The sequence below is a fragment of the Vipera ursinii genome, assembly GCF_947247035.1.
Source record: "Vipera ursinii genome assembly, chromosome: 3".
In the NCBI taxonomy this organism is placed as follows: domain Eukaryota; kingdom Metazoa; phylum Chordata; class Lepidosauria; order Squamata; family Viperidae; genus Vipera; species Vipera ursinii.
Window position 1 is genome coordinate 3,452,083 of NC_139516.1, and position 19,556 is coordinate 3,471,638.

Below are 19,556 nucleotides of genomic sequence, written 5' to 3' on the forward strand. Positions count from 1 at the left end.
CAGCGGCAGCAGCAGCAGCGGCGGCGGTTGGCGGCGCTCCGTCCACCCCCCCCTTTTTTTGGCGTGGTGGTGGGGGTCAGCAGCAGCAGCAGCAGCAGCGGCTGGCGGCGCTCCGTCCACCCACCCACCCACCCCCCTTTTTTGGCGTGTGGGGGGCTCAGCAGCAGCAGCAGCAGCGGGTGGCGGCGCTCCGTCCACCCACCCACCCCTTTTTGCGTGGTGGGGGGGTCAGCAGCAGCGGCAGCAGCGGCTGGCGGCGCTCCGTCCACCCACCCACCCACCCCCTTTTTTGCGTGGTGGGGGGGGGCAGCAGCAGCGGCCGGCGGCGCTCAGTCCACCCACCCACCCCCCTTTTTTTGCGTGGTGGGGGGGTCAGCAGCAGCAGCAGCAGCGGCCGGCGGCGCTCCGTCCACCCACCCACCCCCTTTTTTCTTTTTTTCTTTTTTTGGCGTGGTGGTGGGGGGGGGGGTCAGCCATGGCCTTCACCGTGCTGGGCCCCGTGGCCGCCCAGGTGCTGTACCCGGAGCTGAGCCTGCTGTCGGAGGAAGACGAGGAGGAGGAGGAGGAGGAGGAAGGCCGGAGCGAGAGCGACGCCTCGGAGCGCTCCTACGGCTGTTGCCAGGGCGGGAGCAGCAGTCTCCGCCGCCGCCGCCGCCGCCTCCGAGGCGGTCCCGGCCCGGTGGTGGTGGTGAAGCAGCAGCGGCAGGCGGCCAACGCCCGCGAGCGGGACCGGACGCAGAGCGTCAACACGGCCTTCAGCGCCCTGCGCACCCTGATCCCCACCGAGCCGGTGGATCGCAAGCTCTCCAAGATCGAGACGCTCCGCCTGGCTTCCAGCTACATCTCCCACCTGGCCAACGTCCTCCTCCTGGGCGAGGGATGCCCGGACGGCCAACCCTGCTTCCGCGCCCTCTGCGGGGCCAAGGGCGAAGGAGGGACGGCCGGACCGCCTCGCACCATCTGCACCTTCTGCCTCAGCAACCAGCGCAAAGGGGTGAGTTTCTTTTTTGGGGGGGGGGAGGGAGCCCGCTCTGCCCCGGGCCCGACGGGGCAGGTTCGCCTGGTCGCCCTGGCAGCTGGAAAAAGGCGGGAGGGGGATCCGAAGGGTTCCGAAAAACGACAGCCCTGCGAGGGAGGGAGGGAGGGAGGGAGGGAGGGGGGAAAGTGGCTGGAAGAGGAATTTGGCTCCCAGCTCCCCCTCCCGAGCGCAAGGGGTTTGGGGTGGCTTGGTGGGATTTGCACCTGGAGCTGCGGAATTCGAGTCCTCCACCTGGTCCTTAGAATAAGTCCACACCCCACCCCCATCCCCCCACCCCACACACCGGAGTTGCCTATAGGCTGGGCATTTGGTCCTTCCTTCCTTCCTTCCTCCCTCCCTCCCTTCCTTCCTTCCTTCCTTCCTTCCTTCCTTCCTTCCTTTCCTTCCTTTCCTTCTTTCCTTGCTTCTTTCTTTCTTTTTTCTTTCTTTCTTTCTTTCTTTCTTTCTTTCTTTCTTTCTTTCTTTCTTTTTTTCTTTCTTTCTTTCCTTTCTTCTTTCTTTCTTTCTTTTCTTTCTTTCTTTCTTTCTTTCTTTCTTTCTTTCTTTCTTTCTTTCTTTCTTTCTTTCTTTCTTCTTTCCTCCCTCCCTTCCTTCCCCTTGCCTGCATTCTTTCTTTCTTTCTTTCCTTCCTTCCTTCCTTCCTTCCTTCCTTTCTTTCTTTCTTTCTTTCTTTCTTTCTTTCTTTCTTTCTTTCTTTCCTTTGCTTGCTTCCTTCCTTCCTTCCCTCTTTCTTTCTTTCTTTCTTTCTTCCTCCCTCCCTCCCTCCCTCCATCCTCTTTTCTCTCTCCACCTTTGCTTTGTTTCTATTTCCCCTTCCCTCTTTTTCCCTGCCTCTCATTCTCTTTCTCTCGTTTATCTTTCTTTTCTCTGTTTTCTCTGTCTTTATTTCCCTCCACTCATTCCCATTCTCTCTCTCTTTCTCTCTCTCTCTCTTAGATTTCTCCTCTTTCTCTTTTTTGTCTCACTTTTTCTTTCTTTTTTTTCCTCTCCCTTTTTTCTCTGTCACTATTTCACCTCCCTCCTCTCTCCTTCCTTCCTTCCTTCCTTCCTTCCTTCCTTCCTTCCTTCCACCCTCCCCTTTTCTCTCTCTCTCTTTTCTTTGTTTCTGTTTCTCCTTCCCTCTTTTTCCCCTCTCTCATTCTCTTTCATCGTTCTTTTTTCTCTCTCATTTTTTTCTGTCTCCATTTCTCCTTCACTCATTCCCATTTTCTCTCTTTCTTTCCCTTTCACTTAGATTTCTCCTCTCTCCCTCTTTTTTTTCTCTTTTTCTTTCTCTCTTTTCTCTCCCTTTTTACTCTGCTGCTATTTCACCTCTTCCTTCCTTCCTTCCTTCCTTCCTTCCTTCCTTCCTTCCTTCCTTCCTTCCTTCCTTCCTTCCTAACAAGCTATAGAGTGCTGGGACTAAAAGGAATATAAATAAATTTGCAAGGTGGAGAGAAGCAAAAATTAATAACATCTGACTGACTGCGCAACTTACCACCATAATAAGCAAGCTAAGTCCTTATTTTGCCTCTGCTTCTTTGGCCTTCTGACCCTCTCTTTACTGGCTTGGAGTCATCCTAAAATGGACTAGTAGAAATGAAAATTAATAGACAGGGAAGGAGGATTCTGGACCACGTACCGAAGGTCTGTCTCCTGTTATTCAGCCATGGGTACAAAAACACATTTATTTATCTATTTGACTTTACTAGCCACCTAACTCCAATGGACCTTGGGCAGCCTGCAAAACTGCAGAATCCATAAAAGCAGATAAAAGATCAAACCAAATGGACAGCTCTGATTAAAATAACCTTATTCCCCGACGCCACCGAGATCACACAAAACGGGCCCCAAACAACAAACCCAGACCTTCATCTATTACGCTGAGATTCGGAGCGGCTAGCAGCGTTCACACAGCCTGCTTAGCTAGGTTGCAGATCTAGCATGCACAACATCCTGATTGGCGTCATCCTTGGTGTTAGAATTCAATATTTAAATCATGCTCGTGTGTGTGCCATTTTCAAAGGCAGGGTTCTTTTGCCAATGAGAAATCAAACCTTGTTTGTTCAGGGCAATCCTGGCCTCCCTGTAAAAGCCGGGTTTCTCAATCTTGGCTACTTTTAAGATGGGTGGACTTCAACTCCCAGAATTCCCCGAGACAGACGCTAGTCTTAAACTCAGCCCCTCTGACTGATGTTGACAAAACAGGGAATTAAAAAGGGGACGAAACTCAATTTTCTGTTAACGAGCAAATAGTGAACAAACAATATTGATGGTCTTTAAAGAGTCCTATAACTTTCTCACCGGGCATACAGCCTGGAGTGGCATGGGATGACTTCTAGACACACAATCTTGAATTATGGGTTATGTCCCAAATCTCTGAAAGATACCGTATTTTCCGGCGTATAAGACGACTGGGCGTATAAGACGACCCCCCAACTTTTGAGGTGATTTTCATGGGTTAAAAAGTCGTCTTATACACCAGAAAATACGGTAAGTTAGAAGTGGCTGCTGAAATAATTCACGCTCAATTTTCTTTTCGGTAGATAGATGCGCATGTAGCTGGACCTTTGATTAACTCCCCGTTAATTATCTGTTTTGGGTTTTTTTAGATGCAACCTCGCCTGCCAAATATTTTAGTCTATACAGCCCTGACCGAAATTTTGATGAAAATTCCATTCCCACATGCCAAACATAGGAAGGGTTGGGTGGATCTGATGTGGGTGTAAAAAGAGGAAGATTGGATATGCCAGAAAGAACAAAAAAATAAATAATAAATCTTGTTCTGATGTTTGGGAAGAAAGAAAAAGGCGTGAAGGAAATTTTCGTTTAGGTTTTGCAATTTACCACGGCTGGTGGGCATCTTGGTGTGCCCGCGACTCCACTTTTGCCAAAAAAGGAGGAAAAAAAAACAGGATAAACATTTGGGCTTACGCATAGCAGTTAACGAAAAAACAGGCAATCCCCCCAAAAGGCTTGAGGACAACTGAAAAAAGTGTGATTTCACTTTAATTACTTCAGCCATCAATTGAAACTAGTTTAACAAGCCCCCAAAAAGGCAGGCTAGAATTTGCGGAGAAGGTCCGATAGTGGAAAATAATGACATTCTGGATAGTTTCTATCTGGAACACAGGTGAGTGGCTAGACTGGTTTATTTATTTGTATCCTGTATCAAGATGGTGAATATATCCAACTCTCCTTCCTCCTCTTCTTCTGCCCACAACAATCCTGTGAGGTAGGTTGGGCTGAGAGAAAGGAACTGGCTGAAAGTCACCCAGTCCGCTTTCATGGCTAAGGCAGGACTAGAACTCACCATCTCCTGGCGATTGGCCCAAAGTCAACCAGCCCGTTTTCATGGCTTTTTTTGTTAGCTGCAAAGTTGTGTCCAACCCATCACGACCCCATGGACAACGTTCCTCCAGGCCTTCCTGTCCTCTACCATCTTCTGGAGTCCATTTAAGCTCACGCCTACTGCTTCAGTGACTCCATCCAGCCACCTCATTCTCTGTCGTCCCCTTCTTCTCTTGCCCTCCACCTTTCCCAGCATTTGGCTCTTCTCCAGCGAGTCCTTCCTTCTCATTAGGTGGCCAAAGTATTTGAGCTTCAACTTCAGGATCTGGCCTTCTAAAGAGCAGTCAGGGTTGATCTCCTCTAGGACTGACCGGTTTGATCGCCTTGCAGTCCAAGGGACTCGCAGGAGTCTTCTCCAGCATTTCATGGCCAAGGCAGGACTAGAACTCACCGTCTCCTGGCGATTGGCCCAAAGTCACCCAGTCTGCTTTCATGGCTAAGGCAGGACTAGAACTCATCGTCTCCTGGCGATTGGCCCAAAGTCACCCAGTCTGCTTTCATGGCTAAGGCAGGACTAGAACTCACCGTCTCCTGGCGATTGGCCCAAAGTCACCCAGTCTGCTTTCATGGCTAAAGCAGGACTAGAACTCACCGTCTCCTGGCGATTGGCCCAAAGTCACCCAGTCTGCTTTCATGGCTAAAGCAGGACTAGAACTCACCGTCTCCTGGCGATTGGCCCAAAGTCACCCAGTCTGCTTTCATGGCTAAAGCAGGACTAGAACTCACCGTCTCCTGCCTTGTAGCTTGGTGCCTTAACCATTAGATCAAATTGGCCTAGGTTACTAGCATAAACCGTGGTTTGCTGTCCTAGTTGAACCAGGATTAAAAATAGCAGAAGGGAAATCTTCACTCACAGTTTGAGGGGGTCTCCTCTTAATCAAGGGACTAATATCATGCAACTTGCAAAGGATAATTTTTGAAAATGCCAGAGCTTGGATGAGCGGGAATGTCAGATATATATATATATATTTGATCTGCAATTTTATTGCCAAGAACTCCTCCATCACTGAGGATGTTCAAAGTAAGTTAGAAGTAAAAGGATTGGATTTTAGCTTCTCAGTAACCCGTGTGAAGCTCATGAGGAAGGACGATTACTAAGTTGTTGTCTTAATGTGTTCTTTCACCCTGGGAAAGAATATAGAAGCTGGAAGGGACCCTGGAGGTCTTCTAGTCCAGCCCCCTGCTCAAGCAGGAGAACCTAGACCATCTTAGACAAGTGATTGTCTAGTCTCTTCTTAAAAACCTCCAGTGATGGAGCGTCCATGATTTCTGGTGTCCAGCTGTTCCACTGGTTGATTGTCCTCACTGTCAGGAAGTTTCTCCTTAATTCCACGTTGCTTCTCTCTTTGATCGGTTTCCAACCGTTGTTTCTCATCCTTCCCTCTGGTGCTTTGGTGAACAACCTGACCCCCTCTGCCTTGTGGCAGCCCCCCAAATACCGGAACGCTGCTATCCTGTCTCCCCTATTTCTTCTTTTCTTTAGACTAGCCAAACCCAAGTCCCGCAGCTGTTCTTCGTATGTTTTGGCCTCCGGGCCTTGGATCACCTTAGTTGCTCTTCTCTGAATTTTTTTTCCCCAAACTCTCAACATCTTTTTTGCGATAGGGTGACCAAAATTGGCTGCAGCGTTCCAGGGAAAACTTGCTAAAAACAATCCTTGGCAGAAAAAGAAAAAAAAAGAACGAGTCACACTCTATAATGACCTTTCTGTGCAAATGAACCATCGGGCTATTCGCCCGTATTTAGGGCAAGCGAGGAAATATCAGTCAAATCGATGGGGAAAAATAAAAATTAAAAATCAAGAGATCTCTGCCCCTTTTCAAGAGGGCAATGCTAGAATCCAGAATCACTGTCCGAAACCAAATTTCTCAAGTTGGTTTGGGACAGACCAAAGAGGATGTTTCTTTGCACGGCGGGTAAACACTATTTACAGGGCTCCTTCCCACTAGACACGAGCTGGCAGTGACCAATGACTGCCCAAACTAACCATGGTTTAAGGTAGCGCCCGAGGCCACTGTCACAACCTGGGCTCGCCTTGATATTCTTCCTTTATAGCGGCCACCGACTAATTTAAGGAAAAATACACCGTACAAAATACCCATTGCTCACGGATAACACAGGTCAAAGTGAAAAATCGCCCATACGGGTTGAAATAACCACTGATAGGGGAGAATATTTGTCGCTCAGGGTTGAAGTCTGAGGTCCTTGAAACACAAAAGTCACACATTTTTTACAAACCGGGATGAACTGAGCGTTCTCTGCCAGACACCGGAGCACGATAAAGCTTGGTTCACATCGACTGGCTTTTTAAGGATTCAAGGCCTGAACGGTTAAAGGAAACTGGGTGTGTCTTGTCTGATGAAGAGAAGGTTTAGCGCAGGGGTAGGCAACCTCGGCTCTTTTATGACTCGTGGACTTCAACTCCCAGAATTCCTGAGCCAGCATGGGGGAACTATGGCCCCTTCATGACTCGTGGACTTCAACTCCCAGAATTCCTCAGCCAGCATGGGGGAACTATGGCCCCCTCATGACTTGATGAGCCTTGGTGGAGCAGTGGGCTAATGCCTCCTTAAGTAACACCAGCTTCCTGCAATTATTGCAGGTTCGCATCCCACCAGGCTCAAGGTTGACTCAGCCTTCCATCCTTCCGAGGTAGGTAAAAGGAGGACCCAGATTGTTGGGGGCAATTAAGCTGACTTTGTAATAATGCCGCTTGGGTGTGTGTGTGTGAAAGCCCTAATAAGCAGGCATATACATAGAATGAAGGCTACTGCTAAGCTTGTAAGCCGCCCTGAGTCTTCGGAGAAGGGCGGGATATAAATGCAATAAAAATAAATAAAATAAAAATAAATGACTCATGGACTTCAACTCCCAGAATTCCTGAGCCAGCATGGGGGAACTATGGCTCCCTCCTGACTTGTGGACTTCAACTCCCAGAATTCCTGAGCCAGCATGGGGGAACTATGGCCCCCTCATGACTCGTGGACTTCAACTCCCAGAATTCCTGAGCCAGCATGGGGGAACTATGGCCCCCTCATGACTCGTGGACTTCAACTCCCAGAATTCCTGAGCCAGCATGGGGGAACTATGCCCCCCTCATGACTTGTGAACTTCAACTCCCAGAATTCCTGAGCCAGCATGGGGGAACTATGGCTCCCTCATGACTCGTGGACTTCAACTCCCAGAATTCCTGAGCCAGCATGGGGGGAACTATGGCCCCTTCATGACTGGTGGACTTCAACTCCCAGAATTCCTGAGCCAGCATGGGGGAACTGTGGCCCCCTCATGACTCGTGGACTTCAACTCCCAGAATTCCTCAGCCAGCATGGGGGAACTATGCCCCCCTCATGACTTGTGAACTTCAACTCCCAGAATTCCTGAGCCAGCATGGGGGAACTATGGCTCCCTCATGACTCGTGGACTTCAACTCCCAGAATTCCTCAGCCAGCATGGCTCAGCTTGGAAACCTCCCTTTCCCCTTAGCTTAGCTGGCTCAGGAATTCTGGGAGTTGAAGTCCATGAGCCATAAAAGAGCCGAGGTTGCCTACCCCTGGTTTAGCGTGACATGAGTACTTGAGGGGCTGTCCCAGAGAGGAAGAGGTCAACTTATTCTCCAAAGCACCCCAGGTCAAGACAAGAAGCAATGGGTGGAAGCTGGTCAGAAGGAAATCCAGCCTGGAAATACGGAAGACCCAAAGGTGCTTTTTTTCCAGAGTCAGCTGGACTTTCTTGTTTTTAACAGAATAACAGAGATGGGAGGGACCTTGGAGGTCTTCTAGTCCAACCCCCTGCTCAGGCAGGAGAACCATTTCAGACAAACGGTTGTCCAGTCTCTTCCAGTGACGGAGCACCCGCAGCTTCTGGAGGCAAGCTGTTATACCGGTTAATTGTTTTCACCCGTAGGAAATTCCTCCTTAGTTCTAGGTTGCTTCTCTCCTTGATTAGTTTCCATCCTTTGCTTCTTGTCTTGTCTTCCGGTGGAGGATGGCGACAGTCCCCATTCACCAGATTAGATTGAAGACGTTTCGCTTCTCGTCCCAGAAGCTTCTTCGGGTTCTGACTGGATGGTGGGGAATGGAAGGACTTATACTCCTTGCAGAGAGCTGGTCATTTGCCTTCTTTGAGAGGGTCGTTGAGGCCACCTGGACTTTTACCTGTGTCCTCAGGGTCACCTGAGTGGTGCAAATGAGTGTGGAGCCTTCTTGGTTGTGGGTGCTCCAACACTGGAAGTTTTTAAGAAGAGACTGGACAGCCATTTGTCTGAAATGGTATAGGACAGGGTTGTCAAACTGCCGGCCCAAAACTGCGCCCACCCCATTGCCGATACATTGCGCGACGTCACGAGATGTCACGAGTTTGACATGTCTGGTATAGGGTTTCCTGCCTGATCAGGGGGTTGGACTAGAAGACCTCCAATGTCCCTTCCAACTTTTTACTACTACTACTACTACTACTACTACTACTACTACTATTATTATTATTATTATTATTATTATTATTATTATTATTATTATTATTATTATTATTATTATTATTATTATACCAAGCCCATATATCTGAATGAACTCATATAGGTTCAGCTTTTTGTTGTTAAGTCATGTCTGACTCTTGCAACTGCACGGACCATGGAAAGCCAGGCCCCTAGTCCTCCACCATCTCCTGGAGTTTGCCCAAGTTCACGTTCATTGCATTGGTTATCTAACCATCTCTTCCTCTGCCGTCCCTTTCGACTTTCATCTTCCCCAACATCAGGGCCTTTTCCAAGGAGTCCTGCCTTCTCATTTGATGGCCCAAGTGTTTGAACTTCAGCTTCGGCGTCTGTTCTTCCAAAGAACGGTCAGGGCAGACCTCTTTTAAGGATTGACTGCTTAGATCTCCTTCGGGTCCAAGGGACTCTGAAGAGTCTGTTCTGTTCCAGCCTACGACCGGCCCTGTTTGCGTGTCAGGGACAACCCCTTTTTCCTTTTAACGATCCATAGGCTGGAAAAAAAAACCCAACCCAAATTTATTTACAGTTCCAAATAATAAAGTCTTTCAAACAAAAAAGCAGCAGCATATTTTCTTCAACCAAAAATACATGATTGAAAACATCCAACAAGAGCCAAACAAGAGTCAAACAGATTAGCAAGAACAGACCAGGATTCTCTTTGCATGTCTCCGAACGGTTGCCTTCAGCAACCAGCCCTGCCCACACCTTCCCCTTTTATTATCAGTCCCAAGGCGTGGCTTCTCACTGCCTTCTCCTCCTCTCACTGAGTTGCCTCATTGATTTGCTCTGCTCGGCTCTGCTGGATTGCCTTCTGCTTCTAGCGTCTCTGAACAGATTCAGCTGTGACTCCTCTGAGTCCGACACCACCTCCTCACACAGCTGAGCCTCATGAGGAACATGACTGGAGGGGCCAGGCTGAGAGTCCTGCAGTGCATCAGAGCCTCCCTCCGACACCAAAGGCTCTCCAAACCCCTCCTCCTCCTCCTCCTCCTCCTCAGATTCCTCCGACTCAGCTGCTGGGAGCACAGGCTGACACTGAATCACAACAGAGTCTTCTCCATCCCCCCAATTCGAAAGCATGAATTCTTCGTGCTCAGCCACCCTTATGGTCCAATTCTTGCAGCCGCACAGGGCTGTTGTTCAGTTACTAAGCCATGTCCGACTCGAGGCAACCCCATGGACCTTAGTTGGAGATGCAGACGACACAGACTCATCCCCATCATCCTGCGCCCGTCTTCAACCATGAAGGGACCCAGGGCAGAAAAACATCCTGCAGCCAAGAAGGCTCCCCACCCATTTGCACCACTCAGGTGACCCTGAGGACGCAGGTCAGCCTCCAGGTGGCCTCAGCGACCTTCTATTCTATTCTATTCTATTCTATTCTATTCTATTCTATTCTATTCTATTCTATTCTATTCTATTCTATTCTATTCTATTCTATTCTATTCTATTCTATTCTATTCTATTCTAATTCTATTCTATTCTATTCTATTCTATTCTATTCTATTCTATTCTATTCCATATTTCCTATCCTATCCTATCCTATCCTATCCTATCCTATCCTATCCTATCCTATCCTATACTATACTATACTATACTATACTATACTATCCCATACTATCCCATACTATCCCTATTGTACCTAAAAGTAAATTAAATAGGGAAGTGATGAACCAGTCCAAATATTCTTTTAAATTGTTCAAGAACTCCTTAACTCTCAAGAGCACAGATATGCTGGCTGGGGAATTCTGGGAGTTGAGGGTCCACACCTCCTAAAGTGGCCAAAGTTGAGAAACATTGTGTTAGAGAGTTTTTTCTAAGTTAGAGCAATCACAATCTCACTGCTTTGTTTTGCTCTCTTTACTGTCTTGCCTAATATTCCAAGGTAAACTGCCCCTGCAAACGGAGGATCTGGTAAAGCTTGCAGTCACTTATTTTTTTCCTTTTCCAGCTCTGAGATTCTGACAAACAAATACTTGGGGGCAGTTTAAAAATAGTCCTTTCTAGAAATGGAATGGGATTTCATACAACTTGGGCTTAGATAACAGGATAACCCTGGAGGTCTTCTAGTCCGACCCCCTGCTCAAACAAGAGGCTGTCCAGACTCTTCTTAAAAGCCTCCAGTGATGGAGCACCTACAACTTCTGGAGGCAAGCAGTTCCACTGATTAACCGTTCTCACTGTCAGGAAATTTCAACTTAGTTCTAGGTTGCTTCTCTCCTTGATTAGGAAGATGAGAAGAGAGGGAGGTGGGAAGGATAGATAGGAAGGAAGGAAGGAAGGAAGGAAGGAAGGAAGGAAGGAAGGAAGGAAGGAAGGAAGGAAGGATAATTAGGGAGGGAGGAAGTTTGATGGGAAGGAAGGATAGTTAGGGAGGGAGGAAGTTTAATAGGAAGGAAGGAAGGAAGGAAGGAAGGAAGGAAGGAAAGAAAGGAAAGGAAGGAAGGAAGGAAGGAAGGAAGGAAGGAAGGAAGGAAGGATAATTAGGGAGGGAGGAAGTTTGATGGGAAGGAAGGAAGGATAGTTAGGGAGGGAGGAAGTTTAATAGGAAGGAAGGAAGGAAGGATAATTAGGGAGGGAGGAAGTTTGATGGGAAGGAAGGAAGGATAGTTAGGGAGGGAGGAAGTTTGATAGGAAGGGAGGAAGGATAGTTAGGGAGGGAGGAAGTTTGATAGGAAGGAAGGAAGGAAAGATAATTAGGGAGGGAGGAAGTTTGATTGGAAGGAAGGAAGGAAAGATAATTAGGGAGGGAGGAAGTTTGGGAAGGAAGGAGAGGGAGGGAGGGAGGAAGTTAGGAAGGAGGGAAGGAAGGAAGGATAATTAGGGAGGAAATTTGATGGGAGGGAAGGAAGGAAGGAAAGATAATTAGGGAGAGAGGGAGGACGTTTAATGGGAAGGAAGGAAGTTCCAACCTTGTTTTCAACAGGTATAAACAAGCTCATTATCCCTACTTCCTTTTTGGTATTACAGAAATCCCTTCAGCCCTTTATTTCACCCCATTTCATCCAATCCATGCTGGCTGGGGAATTCTGGGAGTTGAAGTCCACCCGTCTTTCTTAAAAGTCGCCAAGGTTGGGAAGTAACTGCTCTAAAGGCTATTTTTGTACAGGCCTGGAACCCCCGGGCCAAAGGCAGAATTCCACATGACCCCAGGGGTATTTGCGGTGCTGTTTTTCCAGCTGCGCTTGGTCGAAAACCTTGTGGGACAAGGGGCGTGGCTTTGCAAATAAGCTCCCTCTCTTCCCTTCACACACACACACACACACACACACACACACACACCCCGTGGAAAGCCATTGGACCTTAGCATGGGAAGCAGCTGGGATTCCAGGCTGTTCTGGATTCCGATGACTTCTCAACCTCTGCTAGGGCAACTTTTGGTGAGATCATCGGCTGGATTCCAGGAAAGGCCGAACACCGATTTTCCGGGTCCCCTTTAGCCTCAAGCCCTTCTCAAGAGCTCAGAGCCACGAAGAGGCAAGAATGTGCATTCACACGTAGGTGTCGATGGAGATTCTCAGGCATCCAGGTCATGGCTGTCCCAAAGGTGCTCCCCCCCTCTTTTCTTCCAAAAGGCAACTAGGCTTATTCTCCAAAGCGCCCGAAGGCAGGACAAGAAGCAACGGATGGAAACTAATCAAGGAGAGAAGCAACCTGGAACTAAGGAGAAACTTCCTGACAGTGAGGACAATTAACCAGTGGAACAGCTGGCCTTCAGACGTTGTGGGTGCTGCAGCACTGGAGGTTTTTAAGAAGAGACTGGACAGCCATTTGCCTGAAATGGTATATAGGGTTTCCTGTCTGAGCAGGACTAGATGACCTCCAAGGCCCCTTCTAACTCTGTTATTATATGTTCTGTTCTGTTCTGTTCTGTTCTACTACCCTATCTGTAGTTCTGTACTATCCTATCGTATCCTATCCTATCCTACAATCTGTTCTATTCTATTCTATTCTATATTGTATTTCTATTCTATTCTATTCTATTCTATTCTATTCTATTCTATTCTATTCTATTCTATTCTATTCTATTCTATTCTATTCTATTCTATTCTATTCTATTCTATTCTATTCTATTCTATTCTATTCCATTCCATTCCATTCCATTCCATTCCATTCCATTCCATTCCATTCCATTCCTTTCTTTGTTTTTCCTTGAAGGCGTTTCACTTCTCCTCACTTCTGAAGAAGCTTCTTGGATGAGAAGCGGAATGTCTTCAAGGCAAAAGCAAAGAAAGGAATGGAATGGAATGGTTTGGAAGGGCGAGAAGGGCAGTATAGAAATTAAATTAATAAATTAATTAATAAAATACAATATAAAATAGAATAGAATAGAACAGAACAGAACAGAACAGAATAGATTGTAGGATAGGGGGGGAAAAAAGCACCTTTGGGACATTCACACATCGGCTTCTACTCTGCACCGTTGCTGAAGCCAGAGGTGCAATTGCTTGTGGGGATCCAGCCTCTCCTTGGCAGGAAGACTTTCAGTCTCCTCTCTAGTGTTGGATAATTGGGAAAGAGCCCTGAGTAACACAGTCGGAAGGGACCTTGGAGGTCAACTAGTCCAACCCCCTGCTCAGGCAGGAATCCCTAAACCATTTTGGACAAATGGCTTTTCCAGTCTCTTCTTAAAAACTGCCAGTGTTGCAGCATTCACAGCTTCTGGAGGCAGGTTGTTAATAATAAAGCCGGAAGGGACCTTGGAGGTCCTCTAGTCCAGGGGTCGGCAACCCGAAAAAGGAAAAGAGCCACTGGGAACCGGTTCCATCACACATAAAAAAATGCGCAAAATGGGTTTTTCTTGCGCATGCGCGGACGCGCGAGGTTGCCTTTTTTTTTTAATGTGTGATGGAACCAGTTCCCGGTTGCGTGACGGCGATGGCCCGTCTGCAAAGCTGCCGCTTTCAGCAGCCTGCAAACGTGCCGCGGCAGCTTTCGCAAGAAGCGGCGCTGCTACCCATTCCGAGAGGTGCGCGCGCACCTCTCCGAACGACCGTAGGAGTGTGCGCACCTCCCCAAACCTCCCCAAACATCAGCAGGTCTCCGTACCTCCGCGTGAATGGGCAGCGGCCCCGCTTCTTGCGAAAGCTGCCATGGCCTGTCTGCAAAGCTGCCGAAAGTGGCAGCTTTGCAGACGGGCCGCGGCAGCTTTCGCAAGAAGCGGCGCCGCTACCCATTCCAAGAGGTGTGCGCGCACTTCTCCGAACGACCGTAGGTGCGCACGCACCTCCCCAAACCTCCCCAAACATCGGCAGGTCTCCGGACGGCGGCGGCTTGGGAGAGGTGCGCGCGCACTGTCCAAACCGCCGCCATCCCATTTGCACAGCTGCCGTGTTTGTCAATGTTTGACGAACGCGGCAGGTCTCCAGACGGGGTGGCGGTGGTTTGGCGAGTTCGCGTGCACTCTCCAAACCGCCGCCATCCCATTTGCACAGCTGCCATGTTCGTCAATGTTTGACGAACGCGGCAGGTCTCCAGACGGGATGGCGGCGGTTTGGCGAGTTCGCGTGCACTCTCCAAACCGCCGCCATCCCATTTGCACAGCTGCCATGTTCGTCAATGTTTGACGAACGCGGCAGGTCTCCAGACGGGATGGCGGCGGTTTGGCGAGTTCGCGCGCACTCTCCAAACCGCCGCCATCCCATTTGCACAGCTGCCATGTTCGTCAATGTTTGACGAATGCGGCAGGTCTCCGGACGGGACGGCGGCGGCTTGGAGAGGTGCGCATGCACCTCTGCCCTTCGGAAAGGTGCGCGCGCACCTCTCGTAATGGGCGGTGCCACTCTCCATTTGGAGAGGTGCGCGCGCACCACTGCCCGTTTGAAGAGGTGCGCGCACACCAGGCGGCTGGGAGCCGCAGGAGACGGCTCAAAGAGCCGCATGTGGCTCTGGAGCCGCGGGTTGCCGACCCGTGCTCTAGTCCAACCCCCTGCCCCAGCAGGAGACCCTAGGCCTTCCCGGAAAAATGGCTGCCCAGTCTCTTCTTGAAAACCTCCAGTGCTGATCATTGGATCCAGCGATGATTCAGTGGAAGCTGGTCAGAGGGCGATCCAACCTGGAAATCTGGAGGAATTTCCTGACAGGGAGCATAATTAAACAATGGAAGAGCTTGTGGGTGCTACAGTACTGGACGTTTTCAGGTCAGGGTGCAACTTAACAACTGCTTTGCTTTAACAGCGGAAATTGTGGTCCCAACTGCCATCATGAATTGAGGAGTAGCTGTAATTGCTGCATTCTCTTAACAACCACTGCAAAAGCAAAAACAAAAAAACAAAAAAATGTGGTCCAATCGGATGGTGACAGTTTACCACCATCACGACTTACAGCAGCAGTCTTCAAACTTGGCCCTTTTGTGACTGATGGTCTTCAACTCCTGGCTGAGGAATTCTGGGAGTTGAAGTTCACAGGTCACCAAAGGGCCACGTTTGAAGACCCCCCCCGACTTACAGGCTTTGCTTCTAAGCACTGGGGGATTCTGGGAGTTGAAGTCCACACCGCTTAAGGTTGCTAGGCTTGGCAAACCCTGCCATCATTGTTGGTTAGTTATAGGACAATAGGATGAGCAGATTGAAGATAGAAAGAGGGAATCATTGATAAGCTGCAATGCCTGGACAGAACTGGAAAGCTGGATGCTTTCTTTAGATTCAGACATGTTGTGCTTGAACTGTGATTTTTTGTAAGCCACTCTGACTTGGATTCACACGTTACATTATTCAGCATGACACACACTGGTATAAATGGGCAAAGCACACTTGGATTTAGGACGATGTAGGAACTCAATACCTCTGCACTTGGGATTTGTGAAATTTTCCTTCTCCGAGAGGCACCTGGAGAATCACATATTCTGTCTGTCTGTCTGTCTGTCTGTCTATCTATCTATCTATCTATCTATCTATCTATCTATCTATCTATCTATCTATCTATCTGTAATCACATATTCTATCTGTCTGTCTAATCACGTATTCTATCTTATCTATCTATCTATCTATCTGTCTGTCTGTCTGTCTAATCACATATTCTATCTATCTATCTACCTACCTACCTACCTACATTTATCTGTCAGTCTAATCAAATATTCTATCTTATGTATCTATATCTGTCTGTCTGTCTGTCTGTCTATCTATCTATCTATCTATCTATCTATCTATCTATCTATCTATCTATCTGTCTATCTATCTATCTATCTGCCTACATCTATCTGTCTGTCTAATCACATATTCTATCTTGTCTGTCTGTCTGTCTGTCTGTCTGTCTGTCTGTCTGTCTGTCTGTCTATCTATCTATCTATCTATCTATCTATCTATCTATCTATCTATCTATCTATCTATCTATCTATCTCTGCTCTCTCTCTCTCTCTCTCCCTTTGGCTCTATCTCAGAGGTCCCCGACCTTTTGGGCCCCAGGGACCGGTTCTGTGGAGAGAGGTTTTTCCGCGGACCGGAGAGTGCGTGGCTTTGTGTGCTGCCTGCATCCCACGGATGGAGCTTTGCTTGTTTGCGAGGACCGGATGCTGGCATGCCACAGCCCGGTACCGGTCCGCAAACCTGGGGTTGGGGACCCCTGCTCTATCTATCTGCGTCTCTATTTCTCTATTTCTGTCTGTCTATTCTATCCCACTTATAGAGAAGTTTATTTTATTCTTTTATTTATTGGGAAAAAACCCCACACGTTTAAAATAAACCAAACTACTGTTGAGATTCATAGAAAGTTGGATTCTCTCCCTTGCGCCCCATCCCCACCCCACCCTCCCGAGCTGGAGCCCAGAGGACAGTGTAGGAAGGCCTGGCGGGCTGACTCTATGGAAGAGGCCACTCAACCGTTTCTCCTCTTCCGTCTAGGGCAGCCGGAGGGAACTCGCTGGCGGCAGCTGTCTAAAAGCCAGAGGTGGGAATCAGGTGAAGATGCTGCGGCGGTGAGCCCTGGACACTCGTCTGTCGGAGAAGGCCAGCCAAAGGGAGATCCGTGCCTTGGACGACCGGATTTTGTCTTCCTGACTGGGACAGTTGGGGGCCACGGAACCTGATGGGTGCCAAGAGGGGCTTCGTGGTCGGGACTCGGAGGAGACCGTGCAGGAGGAAAGATCCTGTCGATTGCAGCCAGGGATCGGGTCTGCAATGGAGGGACCACGCAGCCCAGCCACGGACTCCGGTCGGACCTCAGGGTGACTCTCACCTATTTCAGGGACCACGGCTGGAGCTGGGAGAGCAAGGACGGGAAGAGGGCCAAGCCCTGCTGGATTGGGGGCGGGGGTCTCTTTGAAAGGACAGTCTCGAAACTCGGCTCCAGATGTTACTTCCGCAACGTTCTCCGACCTCCTGTCCCGACTCTTCCAGCTGCTGGCCCTGCTGCTTACTGACTGAGGGATTTTTGGAAGTGGGATGTTTTTTTGGGGGGGGGGGGTTTGCTTTTTTTGCAGGGCGAGTGGAGTGGATCCGGGATGGCGGGTAGCCAGGAGTTTGGTTGCAGTCGATCCGAGACGAACAATGCGTCTTTGCTCAAAAGCAGAAGCTTTTCTTTGTGTGTGTGTGTGTGTGTGTGTGTGTGTGTGTGTGTTTCTCACGAAAGCTCCTGCTTTGGAAAGAAGACGTGTTTGTCTTCGGGGGCAAAAAAAACCACGCGGACAGATTCCCTCTGGATCTGGCGTTGGAAGAGCTGGGGGGGAAGAAAAAAAAAATAAGACGAGAGGAGGAACGGTTGGAAGACGACTTGACCTCGCTTGCTGATCTATGAGGTCACCGTTGTAAAGTTGTTTCCTTATTCCGCCCGGCTTAAAAATAAAGAAAATATGTGGTTTTCCCCCCTCCCCACCCTCTCATCCCTGTGCAATTCTTCATCACTTCCCCTTGTTTGTTCCTGGTGTTTCCCCCGCGAAATAACACAAGCCCACATCCTTACATGGAGAAACAGCCCAGAGAGATAATTTTTATTTATTTTTTATTTTAATTCCATTTATATCCCGCCCTTCTCCAAAGACTCAGGGCAGCTTACAAGCTTAGCAGTAGCCTTCATTCTATGTATCTGCCTGCTTATTAGGGCTTTCACACACACCCCAAGCGGCATTATTACAAAGTCAGCTTAATTGCCCCCAACAATCTGGGTCCTCAGATAAGAGACTGGGTCAGCTTTGGTTATTTCTAGAGAAAAGGGACAAACAGATGGGTCATTTTTTTATGTCCTTGACTTAAACCACAACTGAGGGTAACATTTCTGTGGCTAAATGAGACTTTTACGTCAGGTTTCCGACATGTATGGCCATAGTGCCTCCATGCTGGCTCAGGAATTCTGGGAGTTGAAGTCCACCAGTCATGAAGGGGCCATAGTTCCCCCATGCTGGCTGAGGAATTCTGGGAGATGAAGTCCACGAGTCATGAAGGGGCCATAGTTCCCCCATGCTGGCTGAGGAATTCTGGGAGTTGAAGTCCACCAGCCATGAAGGGGCCATAGTTCCCCCATGCTGGCTGAGGAATTCTGGGAGTTGAAGTCCACGAGTCATGAGGGGGCCATAGTTCCCCCATGCTGGCTGAGGAATTCTGGGAGTTGAAGTCCACCAGCCATGAAGGGGCCATAGTTCCCCCATGCTGGCTGAGGAATTCTGGGAGTTGGTCCACCAGCCATGAAGGGGCTATAGTTCCCCCATGCTGGCTGAGGAATTCTGGGAGTTGAAGTCCACCAGTCATAAAAGGGCCAAGTTTGGAGATCCCTGCCCTAGAAGGAACAGGTGTCACGTTTCCGACATGTATGGGCTTTTCAAGTGACTCTGAGGCGTTGTTTACCTTAAAAGTCCTTTATTTAGCCTAATACACCGGCAAATGCTTGCTCGAAGGAAGCTGGAATCTGAAATCTCCGCCCCCTTGCACACTATGTTAAAACCCAATTCTCCACCTTTCTAATTTTGTCATTAATCATATTCTCCAATTAATTTAAAGAATCAGTTTCCCTTCCCTTAGAAAACCCGCCAAGCTCTTATCTTCTTTAATTTCAGATGGCCTTGAGAAACAATCCTCCTCTTCCCCCCCTCCCAACCTTATTTATTTATTTATTTTATTTTATTTGTTGAATTTATATACCGCCCTATTCCCGAAGGACTCAGGGCGGTTCACAGGGCAATTAAAACAGTACAAAAAGAATAAAATAGAATTAAATTAGTAAAGCCCACAATTCCTAATAACAATAAAATTAAAATTTTAAGATTAATTTAATCTAATTTAATCCAATCTCTTAAAGCATAGGTCGGCAACCTGCGGCCCCGGAGCCGCATGCGGCTCTTTGAGCCGTCTCTTGCGGCTCCCAGCCGCCCGGTGCGCGCGCACCTCTTCCAACGGGCAGTGGTGCGCGCACACCTCTCCAAATGGAGAGTGGCACCGCCCGTTTGGAGAGGTGCACGCGCACCTCCCCGAATGGGCGGAGGTGCGCGCGCACCTCCCCAAACCTTTGGAGAGGTGCGCGCGTACCTCCGCGCGAATGGGCAGCGGTGCCGCTCTTTGAGGAAGCTGCCGCGGCCCGTCTGTGAAGCTGCCGAAAGCGGCAGCTTAGCAGACGGGCCGCGGCAGCTTCCGCAAAGAGCGGCGCCCCTGCCCATTCCGAGAGGTGCGCACGCACCTCTCCGAACGACCGGAGGTGCGCGCGTACCTCCGCGCGAATGGGCAGCGGTGCCGCTCTTTCAGGAAGCCCGCCGCGGCCCGTCTGTGAAGCTGCTGA

General features: G+C 48.9%; 2 protein-coding genes across 2 annotated transcripts in view; one reads left to right on the top strand and one right to left on the bottom strand.

Moving 5' to 3' along the window:
• Positions 1-475: 475 nt before the first annotated feature.
• On the top strand, positions 476-17,652 carry TCF15 (transcription factor 15; the record flags this gene model as incomplete). Its single annotated transcript, XM_083361006.1, has 2 exons — positions 476-994; positions 16,697-17,652. The coding sequence occupies 2 exons, from the start codon at positions 476-478 to the stop codon at positions 16,772-16,774; spliced, it is 597 nt and encodes a 198-aa protein (XP_083217132.1). The 3' UTR covers positions 16,775-17,652.
• LOC310639331 (tyrosine-protein phosphatase non-receptor type substrate 1-like) overlaps positions 1,450-19,556 on the bottom strand; it is a 184,737-nt gene continuing 166,630 nt past the window's right edge. The window contains exon 5 of the transcript XR_014492275.1: positions 1,450-1,629. The gene's annotated coding sequence lies outside the window, so the exon portion shown is untranslated. The remainder of the gene's footprint in view (positions 1,630-19,556) is intronic.